Source organism: Lampris incognitus, chromosome 19 (assembly GCF_029633865.1).
Source record: "Lampris incognitus isolate fLamInc1 chromosome 19, fLamInc1.hap2, whole genome shotgun sequence".
Lineage (NCBI taxonomy): Eukaryota > Metazoa > Chordata > Actinopteri > Lampriformes > Lampridae > Lampris > Lampris incognitus.
Window position 1 is genome coordinate 28,392,211 of NC_079229.1, and position 20,974 is coordinate 28,413,184.

Here is a 20,974-nt window from a genome sequence, read left to right on the forward strand (position 1 = left end):
GCTTTCAGATGATTGAGTTGTCAGGTTGACAACTTTTACATTACAGAGAGAAAAACAAATATAATGCTGTCATCACTGCCAATTCCATTCCAGATGCACACTCCTCGCTTGTCAGCACATTTCCGTCTCTATCCTTCATCACCCTAACCTGCTGCACATCCTTCCCAGCTCGGTCCCTCTGTCTAACCAGTCGTTACAAGCCCTTTTCTCCTTCCTTAGTGTCTAACCTCATACGACTCGCCATACATCTTTGCCTTTGCCACCTCTCTCTTCGCTTTACACCGCATCTCCTTGTACTCCTGTCTTATTTCTTCATCTCTTCTTCTTCCCCAACCTCTTCCTCTGTATACTTTCCTGTACTTCCTCATTCCACCACCAGATCTCCTTGTCTTCCTTCCTCTGTCCAGATGACACACCAAGTACCTTCCTAGCTGTCTCCCTCACCATTTCTGCAGTAGTTGCACAGCCATCCAGCAACTCTTCACTACCACCCAGTGCCTGTCTTCACTCCTCCCTGAACTCCACACAAAAGTCTTCCTTCTTCAACTTCCACCATTTGATCCTTGGCTCTGCCTTCACTCTCTTCCTCTTCTTGATCTCCAGTGTCATCCTACAGTCCACCATCCGTAGCTTAGCTACGTTCTCCCCTGTCACCTTGCAGTCTCCAATCTCTTTCAGATCGCACCTCCTTCATAAGATATAGTCCACCTGTATGCACCTTCCTCCACTCTTATATGTCACCCTGTGTTCCCCCTTCTTGAAATATGTATTCATGTTTTTGTTCTCATTCTTTCTTCTTTCTTCTTCGTACGATTTTTCTCCGCTAAAAGCTTTTTGGCAGCAAAAACTGTAAGACCAAAAAACAAAAATTGGCAGGTGGGTCGCAAATTTCACCCACTACTCAGGCGCTAAAGATGACACCCATTAACCTCAAGGTGGAGCTCTAACATTCAAGTTTACATTTTCATAATTATTTTGATAATGGCTTGGCCTAGTGTCAAAATTCTTTCATCATTTTAATCTCTCAAGTCATCTGCATCTTTGCTCAAGTGATCTTTTGCTCTAAAAATGTCAAATTTTGCGACTTTTTTCTTGATTTTCTCAAAATATTATTTTCGACTTCTTGTCCAAAATCACTTGGCCAATCGTTCCAAAACGTAGTCAGGATCATCTATGTACTTGGCTTATCTTAAGTTGTTAAAGAAATTTCAATATGTCAATCTGTTTCGATTATACCAGCCAATCAATTTTTATCGAAATAGCTAATTTTCAGAAATTGTAATAACTCATCAATGCATTGAGATATCAACCTGAAATTTGAGAAACATGTTCAGGAGTTTTCACTAAGCCTACTTATTAAAGTGCATTGCACTTTGCCTCTAGTGGACACCACAAATGCGAAAAGTTTTTAATCTCATAATCGGCTGCATGGATTTGTACGAAATGCATTTTGCACAATCTAGGGCCCTGAATCCTAATAAGCAGCCCGTGGGCCAGGCCTGGCCTGCAACAGCCAAATGTCCAGCCCGCATCGACCCATGGGTACTAACACACCTGTCGTGACATGTGAAATAAAGTGCACAAAATGTGAAATAAAGTGCATGCTGCTCTACTTTATTTTGACTTCACCTCACACCGTACACTTGACCTATGTCATAGAGTGCATGTAGACGTAAGACCTACTCCGCGCTCTCTACAGTCCTTGACTAAACTGAGCCACTCACTAGCTAAGTCACAGATAATCAATAACTGTCCTAAACCAAGAACATGGCCTGCAAAAAAAAGCGTTAAGTCGACCAGGAAAACCGTCAGTTCAAATCGTACTGGACTGATCAGTTTTGTTTTATTTTACCGGAACATGCCAATGCCAAACCGGCAGGCTTGCTATGCATGCAGACTGTAGCTGTTTGTGAAGCAGGCAATCTCAAGCAGCACTTCAACCCTATGCATGCTGCCAGTTTTAATGCCAACTACCCTACAAAATTAGATCACCGCAAACAAAAAATAGCAAATATGATAACATCATACAAGCACTTCGTTTCTACTATCTGTAAATCAACAATGGCACAAGAGAGTGCAACAGCTGCATCATTGCATGGTTCATGGAACCTTGCTAACGCTAAGAAGCCATTCACTGATGCTGAGTTGATTAAAACGTGTGCAATTGATATGGTTGGTGAAGTTTTAAATCATGATGAGAAAAAGAAGAAAAAAGTTGTAGAGCTAATAAAGCAGGTGCCATTGTCGGCTAGCACGGCAACAAGAAGAGCAGAACTTTTAGCGGAGGAGTGTTTTTCCAACCTATTCACTGATTTGAAGAAAGCAGAAGCCATATTACTAGCCATAGACTCATCTTGTGACTGAAAGGTTATGGAATAGCTATGTGTTCTCAAGATTTTTTTGATGCGAAGACCTTTCGGGAAGAGCTACTGTTTTTGCTTCCTCCACCTGAGCACACAACTGGGAAAATCATCTTTAATGAATTAACGCAGTTCTTTGAGAAGAATGGCTTGGGTATGAGCAAAATTGTGTCCGTTGTCACTGATGAGGCTCTGTCAGTGGTGGGACAACGCAAGGGCAGGCCTAAGGCTTAAGGTGTAAGCAGGCTTGCCGCTGTTAACCCAGCGCTCTTACAGTCTCATTGCATTATTCCCAAATCAGTGTTGTGCGCTAAACTGTTTGGGGAAATGAGAGAGGCAATGGATACTGTGACGAGACTGGTAAAATTCGTTTGCAAGAGTTCTAGTCTGCTAGGGGTGTAAGAAAATATTGATACGCTCAAGATTGCGATATTATCTTTTGTGATACTGTATCGATTCTCAAAACCACTATATCAATTTTTAATTGTTTATATGTAAAGGTTTGTGACAAACATTTTGTGTTGTGTTTGACCCCACGACCGCTAGATAATAATGTTGTAATCTATCATCAGCCTTTTGACTCTTCCACTCCAACGCAACAATGTAAACTGAGACAGGAAGTTGCATAAGCAAAAAGAACACAGGCCTATGAAATCACAATATATCAACTTTCTTACAGTATCGCAATATATTGTGATATATTGAATAGTAAACCCTGTATCGTGATACGTATCGTATCGCCAGATTCTCGCCAATACACTGCCCTATAGTCCGCAGCATCGCCTTTTCAGAGCATTGCTGGAGGAAATGTCAGTTGAACACAAGGATAATTTGCTGCATAATGATATTCGCTGCCTGAGAAAAGGCCGTGTGTTGGAGAGGGTGTGCGACCTGCATGATGAGCTTAGGTCATTTTTATCCGGACTGCGGACCCAAAAACCCAGAAATCAGAGATTTTTAAGTGACAATAAGGTGATGGCATATGTTATTTTTTGTGTGACATCATGTCTCATCTAAATCACCTTAACCTGCAATTACAAGGCAAGAACCACACTTACAGACATGGACGAAGCGGTTGAAGCGTTCCAGTCAAAGTTGAACCTTTTGGAGAGAGACATTCATGGGAGAAAGTTGCTCTTTCTATGTCTGCGGGAGCATTGTGAGAAGAGCGAAATGTGGGAGGATCCAGTGATGAAGGATTTCGTGATGAGCCTGGCAGAAAACGTCAAGGAATGATTTGAACGCTCCCCTGAACTCTCAGGTGACATCCTCTTCTTGAGACAGCCGTTCTCCATTTTGGCTGATGGCCAGTGGACTGCAGAGGGCAAAAGGCTGGTGCCTTCCATACAACTCTTACATACAACTTATACAACAGAGGCAACTCTTCAGATGGAGGTCTTGGAAATAGGAACATCTGATTTGCTCAAAGCACAACACAAGGACGTTGGGGCAAGTGACTTCTAAATCAACGTGGTTCCCCAAGCTCGATTCATAAACATGAGAGCTATTGCAATGCTCTTACTCACAATTTTCCCTTCCACATAAATATGTGAGTCATCGTTTTCTTCAATGAACTCGATCAAGAACCAAGAAAGAAACAGACTCTCCAATACACATCTTAGTCAGTGCCACAGGATTACTACAACAGAAAACAGGCCCGACATTAGAAGCCTAAGATGCCATCATCCTGTCGCTCTCACTTCTCTCACTGATTGGTGAATGAACAGCCATTTATTTTAGTCCATTTGTCCATAATTAAATGGCTGGTTTTGGACTTATTTTGTTTCAAGAGTGTGTTTTTTTTTTCTTGTGTGACCCTCAACACAGGCTATGAGAACCCCAGGCCTAAATTATTATTACTACCACCACCACTACTACTACCACAACTACTAATGATAAAAATAAAAATGATAATAATAATAATAATCATAATAGTAGCAACAACAACATCTGCACATAAAATAACTTTTGCTGGCACAATGGAAAAAAGCCCCCGGATGTTTTGGATCTTAACTTGGCATGCATGACATAATTTGGCCCTTGGGGAAAACTAATTGGGGAACCCTGATCTAGGGTCATGACTCAGTCGATGCATAAAATTTGGTAATGATTGATTAAAGTGGGCGTGGCTTATTACAAGAAAACTAAATTTTAGACATTTCACTTTCCAAACTTCAAAGAATAAAATATAAAAAACATCACCTGTGCGTACTACAGAGCTGAAGTTTTTTCAGCACATCCACTGATGTGGAACAAAAGTTTGCCTCACTGGGGCATCCGGGTGGTGTGGCGGTCTATTCCGTTGCCTACCAACCTGGGGATCACCGGTTGGTCGGGCGTCCCTACAGACACAGTTGGCCATGTCTTTGAATGGGAAGCCGGGTGTGGGTACATGTCCTGGTCACTGCACTAGTGCCTCCTCTGGTCGGTCAGGGCAGCTGTTAGTGGGGGGGGGGGGACTGGGAGGAATAGCGTGATCCTCCCATGCACTACGTCCCCCTGGCGAAACTCCTCACTGTCAGGTGAAAAGAAGCGGCTGGTGACTCCACATGTATCAGAGGAGGCATGTGGTAGTCTGCAGCCCTTCCTGGATCGGCAGAGGGGGTGGAGCAGCGACTGGGATGGCTTGGAAGAGTGGTGTAATTGGCCAAGTACAATTGGGGAGGAAAAAGGGACAAAAAAAAAGAAGTTTGCCTCACTGTAACTTATGGTAAATTCAGAAGTCCGTCATTCTGTATTTTGCAAAATATGCAAAATCAATTAACATCTTTTTCTTAACGAGTCTTCATTCAAATGCTTCCAGAATTGACAGACATTCTTTAGATACGAGATATCACATGTTTCAAATCATGTTCACGTATGTCAAATGATGAGTCCGCAGTGACATTTAGTGTCTTACTTTAATCAGTACTGTAATCAATACTGTAATCAGTACTGTATGTGCAAAAATTCTGAGTCTCATCACCAGCCAGTCAGACTAGCTTCATCTAGTCAGAAAGGCACGAACTGGGGGGGGTAGGGTGAAAATGTTTGCTGCACTGTGCTATTACTTGTTTTGATGTAATTTGCAAACAAAATTCAATAAATATATTGCTTAAAAAAAAGAAAGGCACGAACTGAGGAAGCCTCTTGGATGAGAGGCAAAACGTCTTCACGGATATATACCAAGTCCAGTTGCACTTGATTCAACTCCTTTGGATAACCATGACCTGGATGAATGAGAACATTCACAGATATGTATGCACAACATTTTTTATTACACCAAATGTTTGATCAAACTCCACCAAAGTATTTGATGATACACCTGAAACGATTGAAATGGTGTGTATCTTTGCAGAATTTTATCACCAACATTTTGACTTGTAAGCGTTTTAAGTTTTAACACACAAAATTACCTGTTTTGCCATGTGATGTCATTGCCTCAAGTTGTGTGCAGGTGTGTAAAAAACCATGGCTCATCAGTGGCTCAGTTAGTCACCTGCTCTGGGGAGCCCAAGGTCTAGGGTTTGAATCCACAGTTGAGCAAGTCTTACATGTATTCCTCAGCTTGTGAGAAGGTGTGTGACAAACCATGTCCTCAATGGCTCACAGTGTAAGCCACCTCACCTTAAAATACAAGGGTCCTGGGTTCAAGTCCTCCTTGTGAACACTGTCAGTTTTATTTCGGCTACTTTTGAAGCTTTTCAAGCATGCTATATGTGGGAGGAAACCGTGACTTGAAATTCTGAGAGTTCCTAGGCTTTGTTTCTCCACTAAAGCTTATGATCACAAATTTCAGAATTTATAGACTTCAGTAAGCATCAAAGCTCAGTAAGTTTCATGCTGCTTGAACCCCGTTCATTGCCACTTGCGGCTATATTTATCGGTGTTGTTCTACTTCTTCTTGCACAATTTCGGAGTTTACCAAAAAAGGGCATTCTACTACTTATTGCTTATGTGACGAATAAACCTTTTTAATCCTTTGACTTTGTTTACACTTAACCATATTCCAGATTTACTGTAAAACCATGCATTGTCGTGATTTAATTGAAATAAGTCTACTTGACTAAAATAACAATTGTTTTACCTTTCACCTCTCCTTTTCCAGTATGCCATCCAGAGGACCAAATTTGATGAGTGTGTCAGTCAGACGCAGCAGGCTGGAGCACATTATGTCTTGGATAGCCACAGCCTCAGTCTCCTAACAAGACAACTCATATTTTTCTACAGACAGGGTGTGGATGCACATAGATTGGTGAGAATGTGACGTGTCCCTATTACTCTTAAATTAATAATGTGCTAAAGCTACAATCCAGAAAATGTACATAATAATGCAAGTAGAAGCAGGTTTGAAGAGGTGAAGTTGTTGTGGCTAAAAAGCTGATATGGCAGAATAAACTTGAAGACTTTTACTAACGGTACCACAACATCAATACGTAAAGCCCAGGTTTAACCATGTTTATCAGTGTGGTGGTGACGAAGCTGTTACACCCATAATAGTGTAATTCTGAAGACATTTTTTGGTGACACACTCCGTTGAGTCTTAAATGCAGTAAAGCCATGAAGCTGCTTGCCCTGATGGGATTCCAGCTGAAATCCTGAAGCTGGAGGGACTAACCTCCTTCAGCATACACATGTCCCCCATCATGACGATCTGGAATAAGGAGGTGACATCCACAGACCTCAGAGATGCACTTATTGGCATCCTTTTTAAAAAGGGAGACAAGACAGGGTGTGGAAACTACAGGGGCATCTCATTCCTGTCCACAACTGGAAATATAATTGCTCCCATTCCCTTCAAGAGACTCATCCCACTATCTAAATAAATCTTCCCTGAATCCCAGTGCAGTTTCCGTCCTGCCCATGTTAGAATTGACATGATGTTCACAGACAGTTACAAGAAAAATGCAAAGAAAAAAAACAAAACAAAAAAAACACCACTAAACATGGCCCTCATTGACCATACCAAAGGATTTGACTCTCTGAACCACCACGCCCTCTGGACAATCCTGTCAAAGTGTGGATGTCAGTAAAAGTACATCAGGATTCTAAGACTCCTTCATGACACATGTCAGCAATAGTCCTCTGTATTGGCAGTGATACTGAACCTTTCAAGGTAGAAACTGGCATAAAACAAGGATGCGTCATTGCCCCCCACCCTGTTCAGTCTTCGTTGCAGCAATTCTCCACCTTATCAGTTGCAGTTTACCCCCTGGTGTCCAGATCATCTATAGAGCAGGTGGCAAGCTGCTCAACTTAAACCGTTTCAAAGCCAAGTCCAAGATCTTTCACACATCCATCATGGATCTGCAATATGCAGATGATAATGCCATCATCGCCCACACAGAAAAAGAGGTTCAGTGCATAGTTGATGCTTTTGCCAGAGCGTACACACTCCTCAGTTTGGGCATGAACATAAAAAAGACCTAGGTCTTCCATTAGCTCCCACCGGACTCCTTCTCCTCCACACCCCACTGACAATAACAATTGCTAGTGTACACCTTGAAAATATAGACCAGTTCCCCTACCTTGAATGTCACCTCTCCTGAATGGCAGACATTGACAACGAGGTACACCATGGCATCTGCTGTGCCAGTGGGGCTTTTGCAAAGCTCAGTAGAAGAGTCTTTGAAAACTCTGACCTACTTGCAAAGATCATGCTTCTGATCTACAAGGCAGTTATCTTGCCCACACTTTTATATGGTGCAGAGACCTGGACTACCAACTGGAGGCATATATGAGTCCTGGAGTCCTATCACCAGAGATGCCTGTGAAAAATCTTGCATATCCGCTGGAAAGAGGAAGCACACTAACATCAGTGTTCTTGAGGAAGCAAACATCAACATCGTTGCCACCACCATCATTAAACACCAGCTGAGATGGACAGGCTATGTAATATGAATGCCTGACACATGCCTCCCAAAACAAGTACTCTACACAGAACTAAATGCTGGCCAACGAGCACCTGGAGGTCAGAAAAAGCATTTCAAGGACAACATCAGGATCAACCTCAAAAAATTCCACATAAACAGCTCTAACTGGGAAGACCTTGCTCAAAACCGTGGAGAAACAGTTTACATGAAGGAGCCACATTCCGTGAAGACGATCACCGACAGGCTGCCAGAGTCAAGCAGCAGCAAAGAAAGGAGAGAGGGTCCCCACCAAAAAAGCTTTCCCGCAGTCTACTTCCATCACCTCACATCAATGCCCACACGGCAAGAAAGTTTGTAGTTCCAGAACTGGCCTCTTCAGCCACCCCTCCAGGAGGACCATCATATTCAACCTTGAGTGATCGCCGATGATTCAGCGCAGCATGCTTCGGAGAACAATGAGAGAACTCGGATGTTGGAGGATAATAAGTGTATCCTATGATTGATTTAAACAGCTTATAAGGCAGGGTAATTTTGAAAACAGAATAACAATTTGTTTGGTAAATAAAGGAAATTACATACATGGGCCTTTCACACCATGAATAAATACAAAACAGTAAAGTCTAAAGAAATTTGTTGGATTATCTGCCACATTTAAATAGTCTTAAATCAGAAAAAAAATAATTTTTTTAGCATTCCCCAGCCTTGCCTCCCAAATACATCGGCAATCACTGATTGAAGGGATGGCAGTGGCATATAGGAATACTTTGACATAATGCCAAACCGTAGTGCCAACACAACAGCGCTGCATTGTCCATGGTGACTGTTTTATCGTACATGGATCTTTGGGATTTGGAGTAGTCAAACACCAATGCAGTAACCTGTAGCACCAAAGCTCAAATTTATTTGTGTAGCTCTAAATTACAGTTACAGTTTCCGAGGGTTTTATATTCACGGTGGCCCAGTGGTTAGCAATGTTACCTCACAGCAAGAAGGTCCTGGGTTCGAACCCCAGGCTGTCCCAGGTCTTTTCTGTGCAGAGTTTGCATGTTCCCCCTGTGTCTGCTCCGGTTTCCGCTGGGTGCTCCGGTTTCCTGCCACCATCAAAGACATGTGTTATGTTAGGGTTGATACTCCTGTCTGTGCCCCTGACCAAGGCAATAGCAGAAAGAACTGGAGTTGGTCCCCGGGTGCTGCACTGCGGCTGCCCACTGCTCCTATACAATATTGTATTTGCTGTATGTTTGCTTACAACAACAAATTTTCTCTTTCTTTTCTCTCTTTATTCAAATAGCAAAAAATGGACAGTGGCGATGTTCAGGTTGTAGCTTTTAACTGATTAACTTGGTGGTTCCCAAATATTTGCAGTCGGGCCCCCATTTTACAGTAAAAACATTTTCAGGAAACTCGCACCCTTCCAAATCCTCATTGACTTTATATTGATACAGCAAACATAATCAGTTAACGTGTGTTTGGCTTTTATTTTCTCACTGAGCTGCTCATTCAAGTCATGTGAAATATCAAATTTATTCCTTGATTTTTTTTTTGATTTTTGAGATACTTTATTAATCCCCCTGGGAAATCCTGCTCTGCATTTAACCCATCCTAGCTTTGTAGCTAGGATCAGGGGGCAGCTGCCGTGCAGTGCCCGGGGACCAACTCCAGTTCATTTTGCCATGCCTTGGTCAGGGGCACAGATAGGAGTATTAACTCTAACATGTCATGATTTGGGTCCGCGGTGGTGTAGTGGTCTAAGCATCGGCTTTGTGTCGATGCAGTTGTCCACCGGGGACCGGGGTTCGCGCCCTGGTCTCGTCAGATCCAACTATGTCTTCGGGAGGGAGGCGGAGTCGGCTTGTGTTCGTCACATGAAGGTGTCTCTGTCTGTGTCGGAAAAAGCAGTGGTTCGGCTTGGATTCGCTTTGCCATGGAAGTGGTGAGGCGTCTCCTTCGAGACTGCCGGCTTGGAGAGATGCAGTTGGCGAACGCATACAGTATGAGGGTGGGTGTTAGAATTAGAATACGGAGCAATTGGCCACTAAATTGGGGGAAAAAAGGAAAAATCGGAAATAATAAATTTAGGGGAAAAAAACGTGCATGTCTTTTTGTGGGGGAAACTGGAGCACCCGGAGAAAACCCACCGCAGACACGGGGAGAACATGCAAACTCCACACAGAGGACAACCTGGGATGACCTTCAAGGTTGGATGACCCCCAAAGTTGGACAACCCCAGTATTCAAACCCAGCACCTTCTTGGTGTGAGGTGGCAGCGCTAATCACTGGGCCACCGTGCCACTAATTGAAATAGTCTTGCCAAATAATGGGGCATTTTCATTAAATTTTGTGGCTCTAGCCTCATCAAGCGTAACTGACACTATATTTATAACAGCAAGAATTTTAGCTCCTTTGCTGTATTGCGTTGTTTTCTATATTTCACACTTGATACGTGGACATTTGGCCTTTGTTTATCAGCAGAGCATGAAGTCAGTCAGTTGGTATTCACTGCATACCAAACCAACACTTTTTCTTGCTTAATGCCTCCTCTCATTAGCTTTGGATATGAACAGTACGGATGGCTCCTTCAGCTTCTCTCCATGGTTGACTTGGCTCACTTTGTCCCTCAAAAGTCTTTGTGTTCTATTATCGCCCAAGTTCCGGCATTAAAATTTGACGGCGTCTGTCTGGTAATGCACCATGTTTTAGTGCTTCTGCACACAACATTCTCTTGTTAATTTTTTTCCCACTTTTTGTTAAAAAATTTTTTATATTGTCATCCCTCAACCCTTGTGTTCCCCCCTGCAGCATGTTGGCGCTTGCCCCACACTTTGGGAATCACCGGATTAATAATGCATTTTTGCCTTTTGAAATCATATGAGTGCTTCATATATATAATACAAAATGTGTCTTCATTTATGTCTTTGAATAGATATGGATGTGTCAGAACCTGGTGAAATACCACAGTCAATTTGTGAAGCTGTTGGCAAGTTCAGAAAGGCAGACGTGTGTGTTTCAGATCAAGAGAATCTTAGGCTTCTGCTGCAGGTATAGTATTTGGATATGAATAATGGGTGAATTTCACTGGCGGGACAGATAAAGACATGGACAGATGGACGGCTGCATATGTGAACAAACTATCTGTCTGTTTCCTAGACTTCTACAGAACAGCAAGGATGACAGTTTGAATGTTGCCGTTCCCATGAGGATGCTAGAGATATATTCCTCAGAGAGAACCTATCTCCCTATTCTTCTAGACACTAACTGTGTAGCATCACTAATAGAGCAGATTTTGCACTATATGGTTCAGAAAGGTAAGATTGTTTCCTGCATTGTACCATTGTGCCTTACTGTCCTAGTGCTCATTTATTGATCTTGGGGAAAGAATGTTAGTATCTGTGGTTCATTTGATAAATCAACGCTGCCAATTATCTCTGTTAAAATGTCCTTGAAAAGTCTCCCAGATAATCTGTACAAAAGAAGTGTGGAGATAAAATAAGCTTCTATTACATGTTCATTGAGTTTGCTATGAATTTGCTGTCATGATTCTGTAGAAAAAAAATTTCTGTTTTCACCACATTGTCTAGACTTAAAAGCAAAAACACACATCCAGGTTTGCCTCATAAATGACTCACGGTGATCATGGATGATTTTGCTACATGCAAAGTTAAATAGATTTTGAAAATGTCATGCCTTAAATGGTTGAAAACTATTGACGTTTCCCCACACAGGCCTTAAAATGATGAACATTTAAGACATTTTTGTGAAAATCAGCAAACATCCCAATGCCTTGAAAAACAATTTTCATTGTATTTTCCAAACATGTTCTTGCTGAACTCACTTATACATCATAGCTGCCTTAAAATATAACCCCCCATCAGCACAAACACTAGTTTTTGTAGTAGTAATTATTTAGTACACAGTGATGAAATGAGTCCTTCCATTGTTATAGACCAGTCATTGTTAATTAATACACATGCAAAGCACCACTCGCTTCTTTTTTGTATAAAGACAAATTTGCCTAAGGATCAGGCTTGTAATTAAAAGCAATGTTACTGATATTGTGACGTATTTTACGAAGTTTCCCGATGTCTTGCTTTCTCTCTGTTTCTCCTTGTCACAGGATACTATAGGTCCCTGTATATTCTAGTGAATCACAGGCTCCCTTCCAGTCTGGAGTATAGTGATGCTCCCTCTGTCCCTTTGGCAAGCACACTGTTGGACCACATCCTCAAGCCCCTGCACTTTACCTACTCCTCCTGCACAACGGGCGCAAGGTACAGATGAAGAATGAACATAAGATTTGAACAGGATTGAATAAGATGCTGAACAAGGTCAATTGTGGGCCTTGTGTTCAATTACAACACATAAGAGGAGTGACCACTGGACAGGTCTGCTGTTATAAAATGTCAAAAGAGAGTTGCTAATTTTAGACCAGTTTGACCTTTTCAGCAACAAGGTGAAGCAATGTGGTTATGTTCAGGGCATGTTGCTCTCTGGTTCACTGACTGCAGTGGTTGGTATATTACAGAGTTCACCTGACACTTGAACTGTTTCTCCAGTTGAGATCGAGAGGATTGAATGGGACTTCTGTAGGGTTGGTGATAACCAACAAAAAGTGGCTGGTGCCAAGTACACTAGCCACAGGTGGCCAATCCAGTAGACTGATCTGTAATCATGCAACGGGACTCCTGTTTTGAAAAACCCTAGTTAATACACTTACCGAAGCCCTATGCTAATAATTCTTAATGCAGGATAAGGGCTCTTTGTTTATGTGTTATTCATGTATTTAGACCTCCTTCAATAGACTCAGCACTCTTGGCTGTTGAGTGCAAAGAAAAGTGAGCATCATGAAGGCAGGAAAGGAATGTCTTTGTCTATGGTGTGTACTGTTAAAATCATCCATTAAACCCATCAGACAAGCTGCAGCATTTTTTTCTTTGCCCCCCCAATTCAGTGGTGAAGCAATAATTGCTTTAGAGACCAATTCACAACAAGCCATAAAAGGCCCCAGACTCGCTCACTCGCCACAGCACAGAATATCAGACTATTTGCCCTCAATTTGAAACACTGTTAATGGCAAACGACAAGGGCACTTCTTTTCTTCTTTTGAAGAAAAGGGGGGGTGGGCAGGGGTAAGAGAAACTTGTGTACACACAGACTCTAGCGGCTAATTATCTGAAGGGACCCACCAGATGTGTGACTGAGCCAGACAAAGCAGCTCTGTTTGGAGAGACAATATTGGAGCACTCGCTGAAATCTGACAGCATTAGTACCAACTACACTTTCAGCCCAACTCTTATTTCTCTTATGTTGGAATTTTTGGGCAAGCTGTCACAGTTCATACTGGCTATTTCTTGTAGCACATGAACTTTGAATAGGCCCTGTTGCTTATATGTTGCGCTTGTGATATAATGGAGAGGGTTACCACACAGTGGCCCATGAATGGAGACACACTGTTATGGCAGCGATCTAAATTTAAGAAGACAGACATTACTTTATAGTAAATTGTTCAAAAGATGTACGTGAACTACCAAATGCACTTTATATAGCATGCAATATAGCATGTAATATGGCCATTTGGCTCTCCATATTCCTAAGCATGGTAATTGCCAGAAAGCAAATGATTTATTATTATTCCTCCTTTCCTCTCTCCCTGTTTAATTTCATTTATTTCTTCTGTTGTCTCTGTTGCTACCTCTCAGGCAGTTTGTATTTGCAGCCTTCACAGAGGAGTTCATCTCAGCACCATTCACCGAGCAGATCTTTCACTTCTTTATCCCAGCACTGTCAGACTTACGTCTGTCCTTCCCCTTTGAGGCCTTCCTGGGCTCCCTCCAGGCCACTGTAGACTCCTCCTCAGCAATACAGAGCCAGGCACCATGGCTGTTTTACTTTGTACTTTCCGCAGGGGAGAACTGCATAGGTGGGTGGATTGGATCAGAAGTGTGTGCATATATGCACACAATAATAGTAATAATGATAATGATATCACCAGATATAATTTAATTCTTAAACACTGCTATATACAAATATTTCAAAGGGCTTTACTGCAGAATAAAGGGAAAATGAATAAACAATGAATGAACAAAACATAAACAACAATCATATTGAATGAATCACTCCCATGTCATAAAAGGTGATATATATATATAAAGTAAAACTATATAGATGAGAGAGAGAGAGAGAAGAGGTTTCAAGGTGGAATAAATGTCACTCATTTGAAGGATAAACTCAGCCAAATCAATATTGATTTTCAGAGTGGTAAGATCCAGGCTGCAAAATGTTCTCAAGACTTATTTTTGTAGAAGAAGGCAGTGATGGTGGCTTGGTGTTTTTTTGGCAGGCTCACTGTCAGAGGAGGGCCTCCTCCTTTACCTGCGGGCCTTGCAGACCCTACTGCCAAAGCTGCCAGTGTCTGACAGCAGCAGCCGGCCTGAGGTCGGCAGTGACTCAGAGGATGAGGAGGACGCCGATCTCCACCCTCTGCCCTTGCAGGTAAGGATTGTGGTTACATATGCCGAAAATTGTCAACTTCTCTTGAATTATTCAATCCACATCCATTCTCCTCAAACATGCACACAAAAATACTAACACTGATGGTGGTGATCCAAGCATGTGGCATTTTACTACTATTCAGATAAAACTTTGCCATCACTGGTACTTTGGTATCTTTATTTGAGTGATTTGCACCACATCAGTTCTCTCCTGAGAAACATTATGGGGTCCTATTTAAACGATCTACGTATAGTGCATGGTCTAAAGCGCATGGCGCAAGTGCATTTAGGGTGTGTCCAAATCCACTTCTGATAATTAAACGGAGCATAATCTGGGCTCAAAGTAAGGCGCAAAGGGGTTGTGCTTAGTCTCTTAATTAATCATAGATGTGTTTTGGGCGTAACATGAATGAAGCCAGAGTGTCATCTCCCATTGCCTTTAAAAGACAGGTGTGCTTGCACCCTGGTGCATTGCTATTTAAATGGCGGATTCGGCAAGTTGGAGAAACGAACAGTTTTCTGCTGAAGAAACAGGCCCCCCCCCAATTTTACTTGGCCATTTACCCCACTCTTTTGCGTCGTCCCGATCTCTGCTCCACCCCCTCTGCTGATCCGGGGGAGGGCTGCAGACTACCACATGCTTCCTTCAATACATTTGGAGTCATCAGCTGCTTCTTTTCACCTGACTGAGGAGTTTCACCAGGGGGACGTAGCGCGTAGTAGATCACGCTATTCCCCCCAGTTCCCCCTCCCCCCCGAACAGACGCCCCAACCGACCACAGGAGGTGCTAGTGCAGCGACCAGGACACATACCCTCATCTGGCTTCTCACCCGCAGACATAGTCAATTGTGTCCGTAGGGACACCCGACCAAGCCGGAGGTGACACAGAGATTCGAACCGGGGATCCCCATGTTGGTAGGCAATGGGATAAACCGCTACGCTACCCGGATGTTGAAGAAACAATTCTGCTTGTTTGAGAAGTGAAAGCGCACGAGCAGACCATCTATGGGAGCAGCAGGAATCCACCAAAGCTCCCTGTTCATCTTACATGGTCTTGTATTGACGTTGCAGGATAGTTGATGCTTCCCTGGTCAGTTTTCAGTAGGCTCTTTCATTTGGTATGGGTCTTGACAGACACCCTCAACCTGATTGGTCTGTTTAAATAACTATGTGTATTGCCATGATTGGTCCAATAATTTAGCCAATTTTAGATCTCATTACTGCGATTAGCTAATTCTGATAAATATTATAACTATTTTGACATTTAGTTTTTAAATATCGTGATATACACAATAACAGTATTTCACATTGTAATGTTTATAGTTGTCATCTTTTGTATGTTTGTGCACTGCTGCATGTCCCTATGTGTGTAACAAGCAGAGTGTATGTGCGTTGTGCACCCGCCTATGAAGGTGCATCTTACTATCTGAATAATGCACCCTTTAAATAGCAGGAATGCTATGCCATTGACTTTAGACCAGGTTTATGTTGGTCAATGGTGTAATCGCTTTCCCCTGCCTCAAGATCACAATGCGCCAACAGTGCACCAGACAACACCTCATTTTAAGACCAACACGCCCATGGATGCATAGATGGGCGCAAGTACATTTGCTAGTTAAACAACATGGGCGCTGGACGGGAAAATGACAACTGCATTGGTTGGCCACTAGCAGTGGATCTTTCGTTGCGCTTTACGCCGGCTGTAAGATAGGGCCCAAAGACGTAATGCCCTCAAGGAAACAATGAAACCTACATTCCATACCACTTCACATTACTGCCCCACAAAGACAAACAGTAAAAACTACGGTGTGTGTTATTTAATGGTAAGAGGCCATGGTTACTGCTTTAGGTTTCATATCAGCAAAAGTGATTGCACCAGGTATTACCCATAAATCATTGATAATGACATAATTACTACTTACATTGAACTACTACAACAGGCAGGATAGGAAATAAAGTCAGTTGTGTCCATCTCTAATACAGTTACTGCTGTATTGGTCTTGTCTGGCGAATAAATGTCTTCATTCTGGTATCTTTACCTAATTCCACTCTGTCCTTTATAATCCAAATCCTGATTTCTGTTAAGAACAAATTGAGTCCAGTTTAAAAAAAAAATTAAATGGTTTTCATGAGTCATGCCAGCCTTTTCTCATAGCACCTTAAATTTAGGCTGGTCCTCTTGCTTGTTTGTTGTACCAGTGATCCATTAAAAAGGGTTATCTTACTCATTAGTAGCATAGTGACCCATGGATGGTGGCACTCTCCTAGGTCAATATCCTAAAGCCAGACACAGCAAAATTACCCACTCTGCGGGTTCTGATGCTGAATGAATTACAACCCTCATTAGCAAAGGTATGAAGCAAAATTATCATCAGACCGATTGTGTGTAACCCCGAAGTGCTACTCATTGTAATGTCATATCCAGTTTTCTACCCCGAAAAACTACTAGGCCATCATTATGTATTTTACCGCTCATACAGTTGCTCCCTTTTGTGACTTTTTTTGGCACAAGACTGTCTTCATTCCAATGTGTTGACCAGCATCCAATTCTCTCTTGTCAGGATGACAGCAGGATCTCAGTGCAGCTGATCACAGAGGAGTGCGTGCACAAGCTGGACACCAAACAGCAGACCAACGCCCTGCTTAACCTGGTATGGAGAGACTCGGCCAGTGAAGAGGTCTTCACCATGATGGCGTCCATCTGCCACACGCTTATGGTCCAGCACCGCCTCATGGTGCCTAAAGTCAGGTCAGTGCAAAGATCAGTAATGTATACAAATTTGTTGTGCAGACGTGGTTTCAGAAAAACGTGTTTCTGCAGAAATTGTGTTGGTCTGTATGAAAGTACCATGCCCACGATGCCTGAATTGTGCAAACAAATTCTTTTTTTCTTTTTTCTTTTTTTACATCCACAAGTTTTAGGATGGAGGGCACACAGATCAGTTTGAACCGTGGTCATTACTTGGACAAAAAGGGTTTTCTGTAGCTTGGTGTTACAGTAACCTTAGTTGTGAAAAAAGAGCCAAATGATAAATTTCTGTAAAATGAAAGATAGAATAAATGTCCTTCATTCATGGAAGGGTTTATTCCTTTATTCCTTATTCTTTTGGCATTTAAATCTGCGGAGTGCATCAGGGGTGCATTTGAAGACAAGAACAATGGAACATTTCTAAATCAGAAACCTTTTTAAAACAAAACATTTATAAACCATGAAAACATATTATTAGCCTTGTGATTATTCACCTTTTGTAAGATTTGTCTCATCCTCCAGAAACCAGCCTCTTGTTGTACAAGCATGTTTACAAGCCTACCTGATAGAGAGGGTAGCTTTATATGATTCTGTGCTGTAAGCAGTAATGTAAATAACAGAGAAGCAAGGCAGGCAGTTATCAGTGGTCCTCACCCACTGGCATTTACAACCGGCAGAGGAAGCAGGGATGTCAGGGAAGCTGTCACTCACGGACGAGGGCAATTACTCCTTCTCAGGTTTATTACATTTGGTCCAGGATGTTTGTAGGTGGAGGGATGGAGGTTGGGTGGTTGGGTGCTTTGACTGACAGAAGGTGATCCAGACAGAGCTTCATGGATGGTCAACCTTTCTGTGATTTTATCATTACTGAAGCCCAACAAGGAGGCTAGCAGTTGATGATTGTGTGTGTGTGTGTGTGTGTGTGTGTGTGTGTGTGTGCGTGCGTGCGTGCGTGCGTGCGTGCGTGCGTGCGTGCGTGCGTGCGTGCGTGCGTGCGTGCGTGTGTGTGTGTGCGTGCGTGTGCACACGAGCATGCATGTATGCATGTGTCTCATTATGTGTGTGTTTCAGTGTGTGTTTTCAGTGCATGCATTAAAGAAAGACACAAGTTGAGTCTCAGCATGGCTCTGTTAGGGGGTTACATTGTCCTAATGAAACCCCTCCCTCCTCCCCCACCAAACTAACTGTAAGGAAGCACAGATGGGCCTCCTCAGTAATCAAAAAGGAGAGCAGGACAGAAATAGTCAACCAGTAGCTGTTGAATAAACTCACAAATTCACTGGACAAAATTCAGAAGAATTTGCCTCAGTTTTCTTCTTCGTTCCCCTCCCTTCATTTTTATGGCTTCCCCTGTACCACCGCTTTTACCATAAATCCCGCTTCCCCGTCCTCCATCATTATCGGATATCTGTACAAAATAATTAGCTCACTGAGAAAGATTAATCACTGCAGGAGTGGACGGGATAGCTTTACAAGAGGCTAAGGGGAGCAAATTGCATCCCGGCTCTGATTTACTGCCCTTAAAGAGGGAGAAAGAGTGGCTGCCCGGTTGCATGGGCCGACCTAGCACAGTGCCTTTTAATAAATATGTACAGTCTCACATGAAAACACATTCTACCCCGCTTTCCATCGTCAATGAAGGACAATGATTTAGGCCCAGCATGAGCTGAATGATCTCTGATTGGTTTGTTAATTGGACTCAGCCTGTGTTTGTCTTGGTAGGTGCGGTGTAATAAGGGTTTGATTGTTTAGCGCTTGGTATTTGGTGTAATCTCGCTTTGATGGTCCGGCTTTAGCCATTGTGGCACACGGTCGCTAACGGGGACGCCGCCTGATGAAAGCAAGGTCACACGAGCCGCTGTCCTTCGCCGGCCTTTGAGTAGTGGCTGTGATTTTCGAGTTGACGTGAGATAATGACAGTGATTTGATCATTTAAACAAAGTAGGCTCCAAAACCAACGCGTATAGGTCAAAGTGGGACACTCACCCTGTCTTTTTCTTGATACCCAAATGTGACCTGGACACGGTTACCCTTTTTTCCTCTACCGAAATGCAGATTTTTTTTCATTACCCCAAAATGAAATGATCCGGGTGCGATTTGTCAAGCTGCTCACCGTACACACACACACACACACACACACACACACACACACACACACACACACACACTTAACCCCTTTTGATGTCTTGACTTTGTTTATTAGAGGTTCATTCCGTGATTGAAATGGAGGTTTGGTTTCTCGCAGGCTGTATAATCACCGTGTCAGTCTGCATTTAGTGCTTTGTTTCCCATTTCAATCAAACACCCGCATCACTTGTTAAGAGCCCAGAGCACTACGCCTGATTTCACCGCTACTCTCCTGAGTCTTGTAGTGCTGACAGATGGTGGGGGCCTGGCACCAGCCATTTCTCAAGCCATATTAAAAGGACTCTGTCACTCGCTTCTTCTGTGGACTTCGTTCCATTTTTTTTTTTCCCCCCCAGTTTTGACACAATGGTAAACTGGTAGATAGGGCGCAGACATTGAGTTGAGTGTGTCCTTAGCTAATATGGAGGTTCCTGTTTCCTTCCTCCTATTGCCACCTCTCTTTTTCAATCAGTCAGTCAAGTTTTATTTATATTTCACATCTCAGATAAAATTGCAATGTGCTTTTATTTGAGAACAGATCAAACAATGACTTGAAGATTTATACCGAAAATGCATAGTACATAAATGTTCAACATGCAAGATGGATGCTAAAAATAGTAAACAGGTGAAAAATTAAAAAACCAAGCACATGTATGTATGAAAGTGTGCCGATGGGTAGTGATGAGGTCGGATACGGCCCCAGGTTAGTGTAAGGGGGTTAGGGCTGACACCAGTTATCTCTGTCTCTCTCTATCTCTATCCCTTCTCTGTCTCTGTCTCTCTTGCTCTTGCTCTCGCTGTGTGTGTGTGTGAGAGAGAGAGAGAGAGAGAGAGAGAGAGAGAGAGAGAGAGAGAGAGAGAGAGAGAGAGAGAGAGAGAGAGAGAGAGAGAGAGAGAGAGAGAGAGAGAGAGAGAGAGAGAGAGAGAGAGAGAGAGAGAGAGAGAGAGAGAGAGATGAGAGAGAGAGAGAGAGAGAGAGAGAGAGAGAGAGTAGGAGGAGTTGTTCCATTAAAGTCAGATGTCCTTACAGGTGCCAGCTCCGTCACTCTTAAGATAGGGGTCTATTATATGCAGGGGGACTATATTTTGCTTTTCAGCTTACTTACCACATTATTGTCACCCATCGTTTACCAGTCTGTGTAATAAAAAAAAAAAAACGCAGTCAGTGTGAGAGTGTACACAAACATACATACACACATAGTCACACACGGACAAAGAATGGCTTCGCACCTTGGTGCCATGGCTCGTTGAGGACAGGGCTCCAGCACCGAGAGGTGTGCAGGGAGCTGCCCCCACCAACACTATCATGTAATTCAGCGGGAGTGTAGAAGCATGCTCAGGCTGTGGGGTCACAGCCAGGGCCAGGCCTCCCCTCCTTCACTCTCCTCCATTGTCTC

The 20,974-nt window shown here is 42.9% G+C and overlaps 1 protein-coding gene across 1 annotated transcript in view; it reads left to right on the plus strand.

Moving 5' to 3' along the window:
• Window positions 1–20,974, plus strand: part of ube3c (ubiquitin protein ligase E3C) — a 51,517-nt gene that overhangs the window by 4,700 nt on the left and 25,843 nt on the right. The window contains exons 5-11 of the mRNA XM_056299476.1: window positions 6,448–6,594; window positions 11,136–11,251; window positions 11,360–11,517; window positions 12,327–12,480; window positions 13,909–14,129; window positions 14,550–14,701; window positions 17,263–17,450. Of these exons, the coding sequence (XP_056155451.1) occupies window positions 6,448–6,594; window positions 11,136–11,251; window positions 11,360–11,517; window positions 12,327–12,480; window positions 13,909–14,129; window positions 14,550–14,701; window positions 17,263–17,450 (1,136 nt within the window). The remainder of the gene's footprint in view (window positions 1–6,447; window positions 6,595–11,135; window positions 11,252–11,359; window positions 11,518–12,326; window positions 12,481–13,908; window positions 14,130–14,549; window positions 14,702–17,262; window positions 17,451–20,974) is intronic.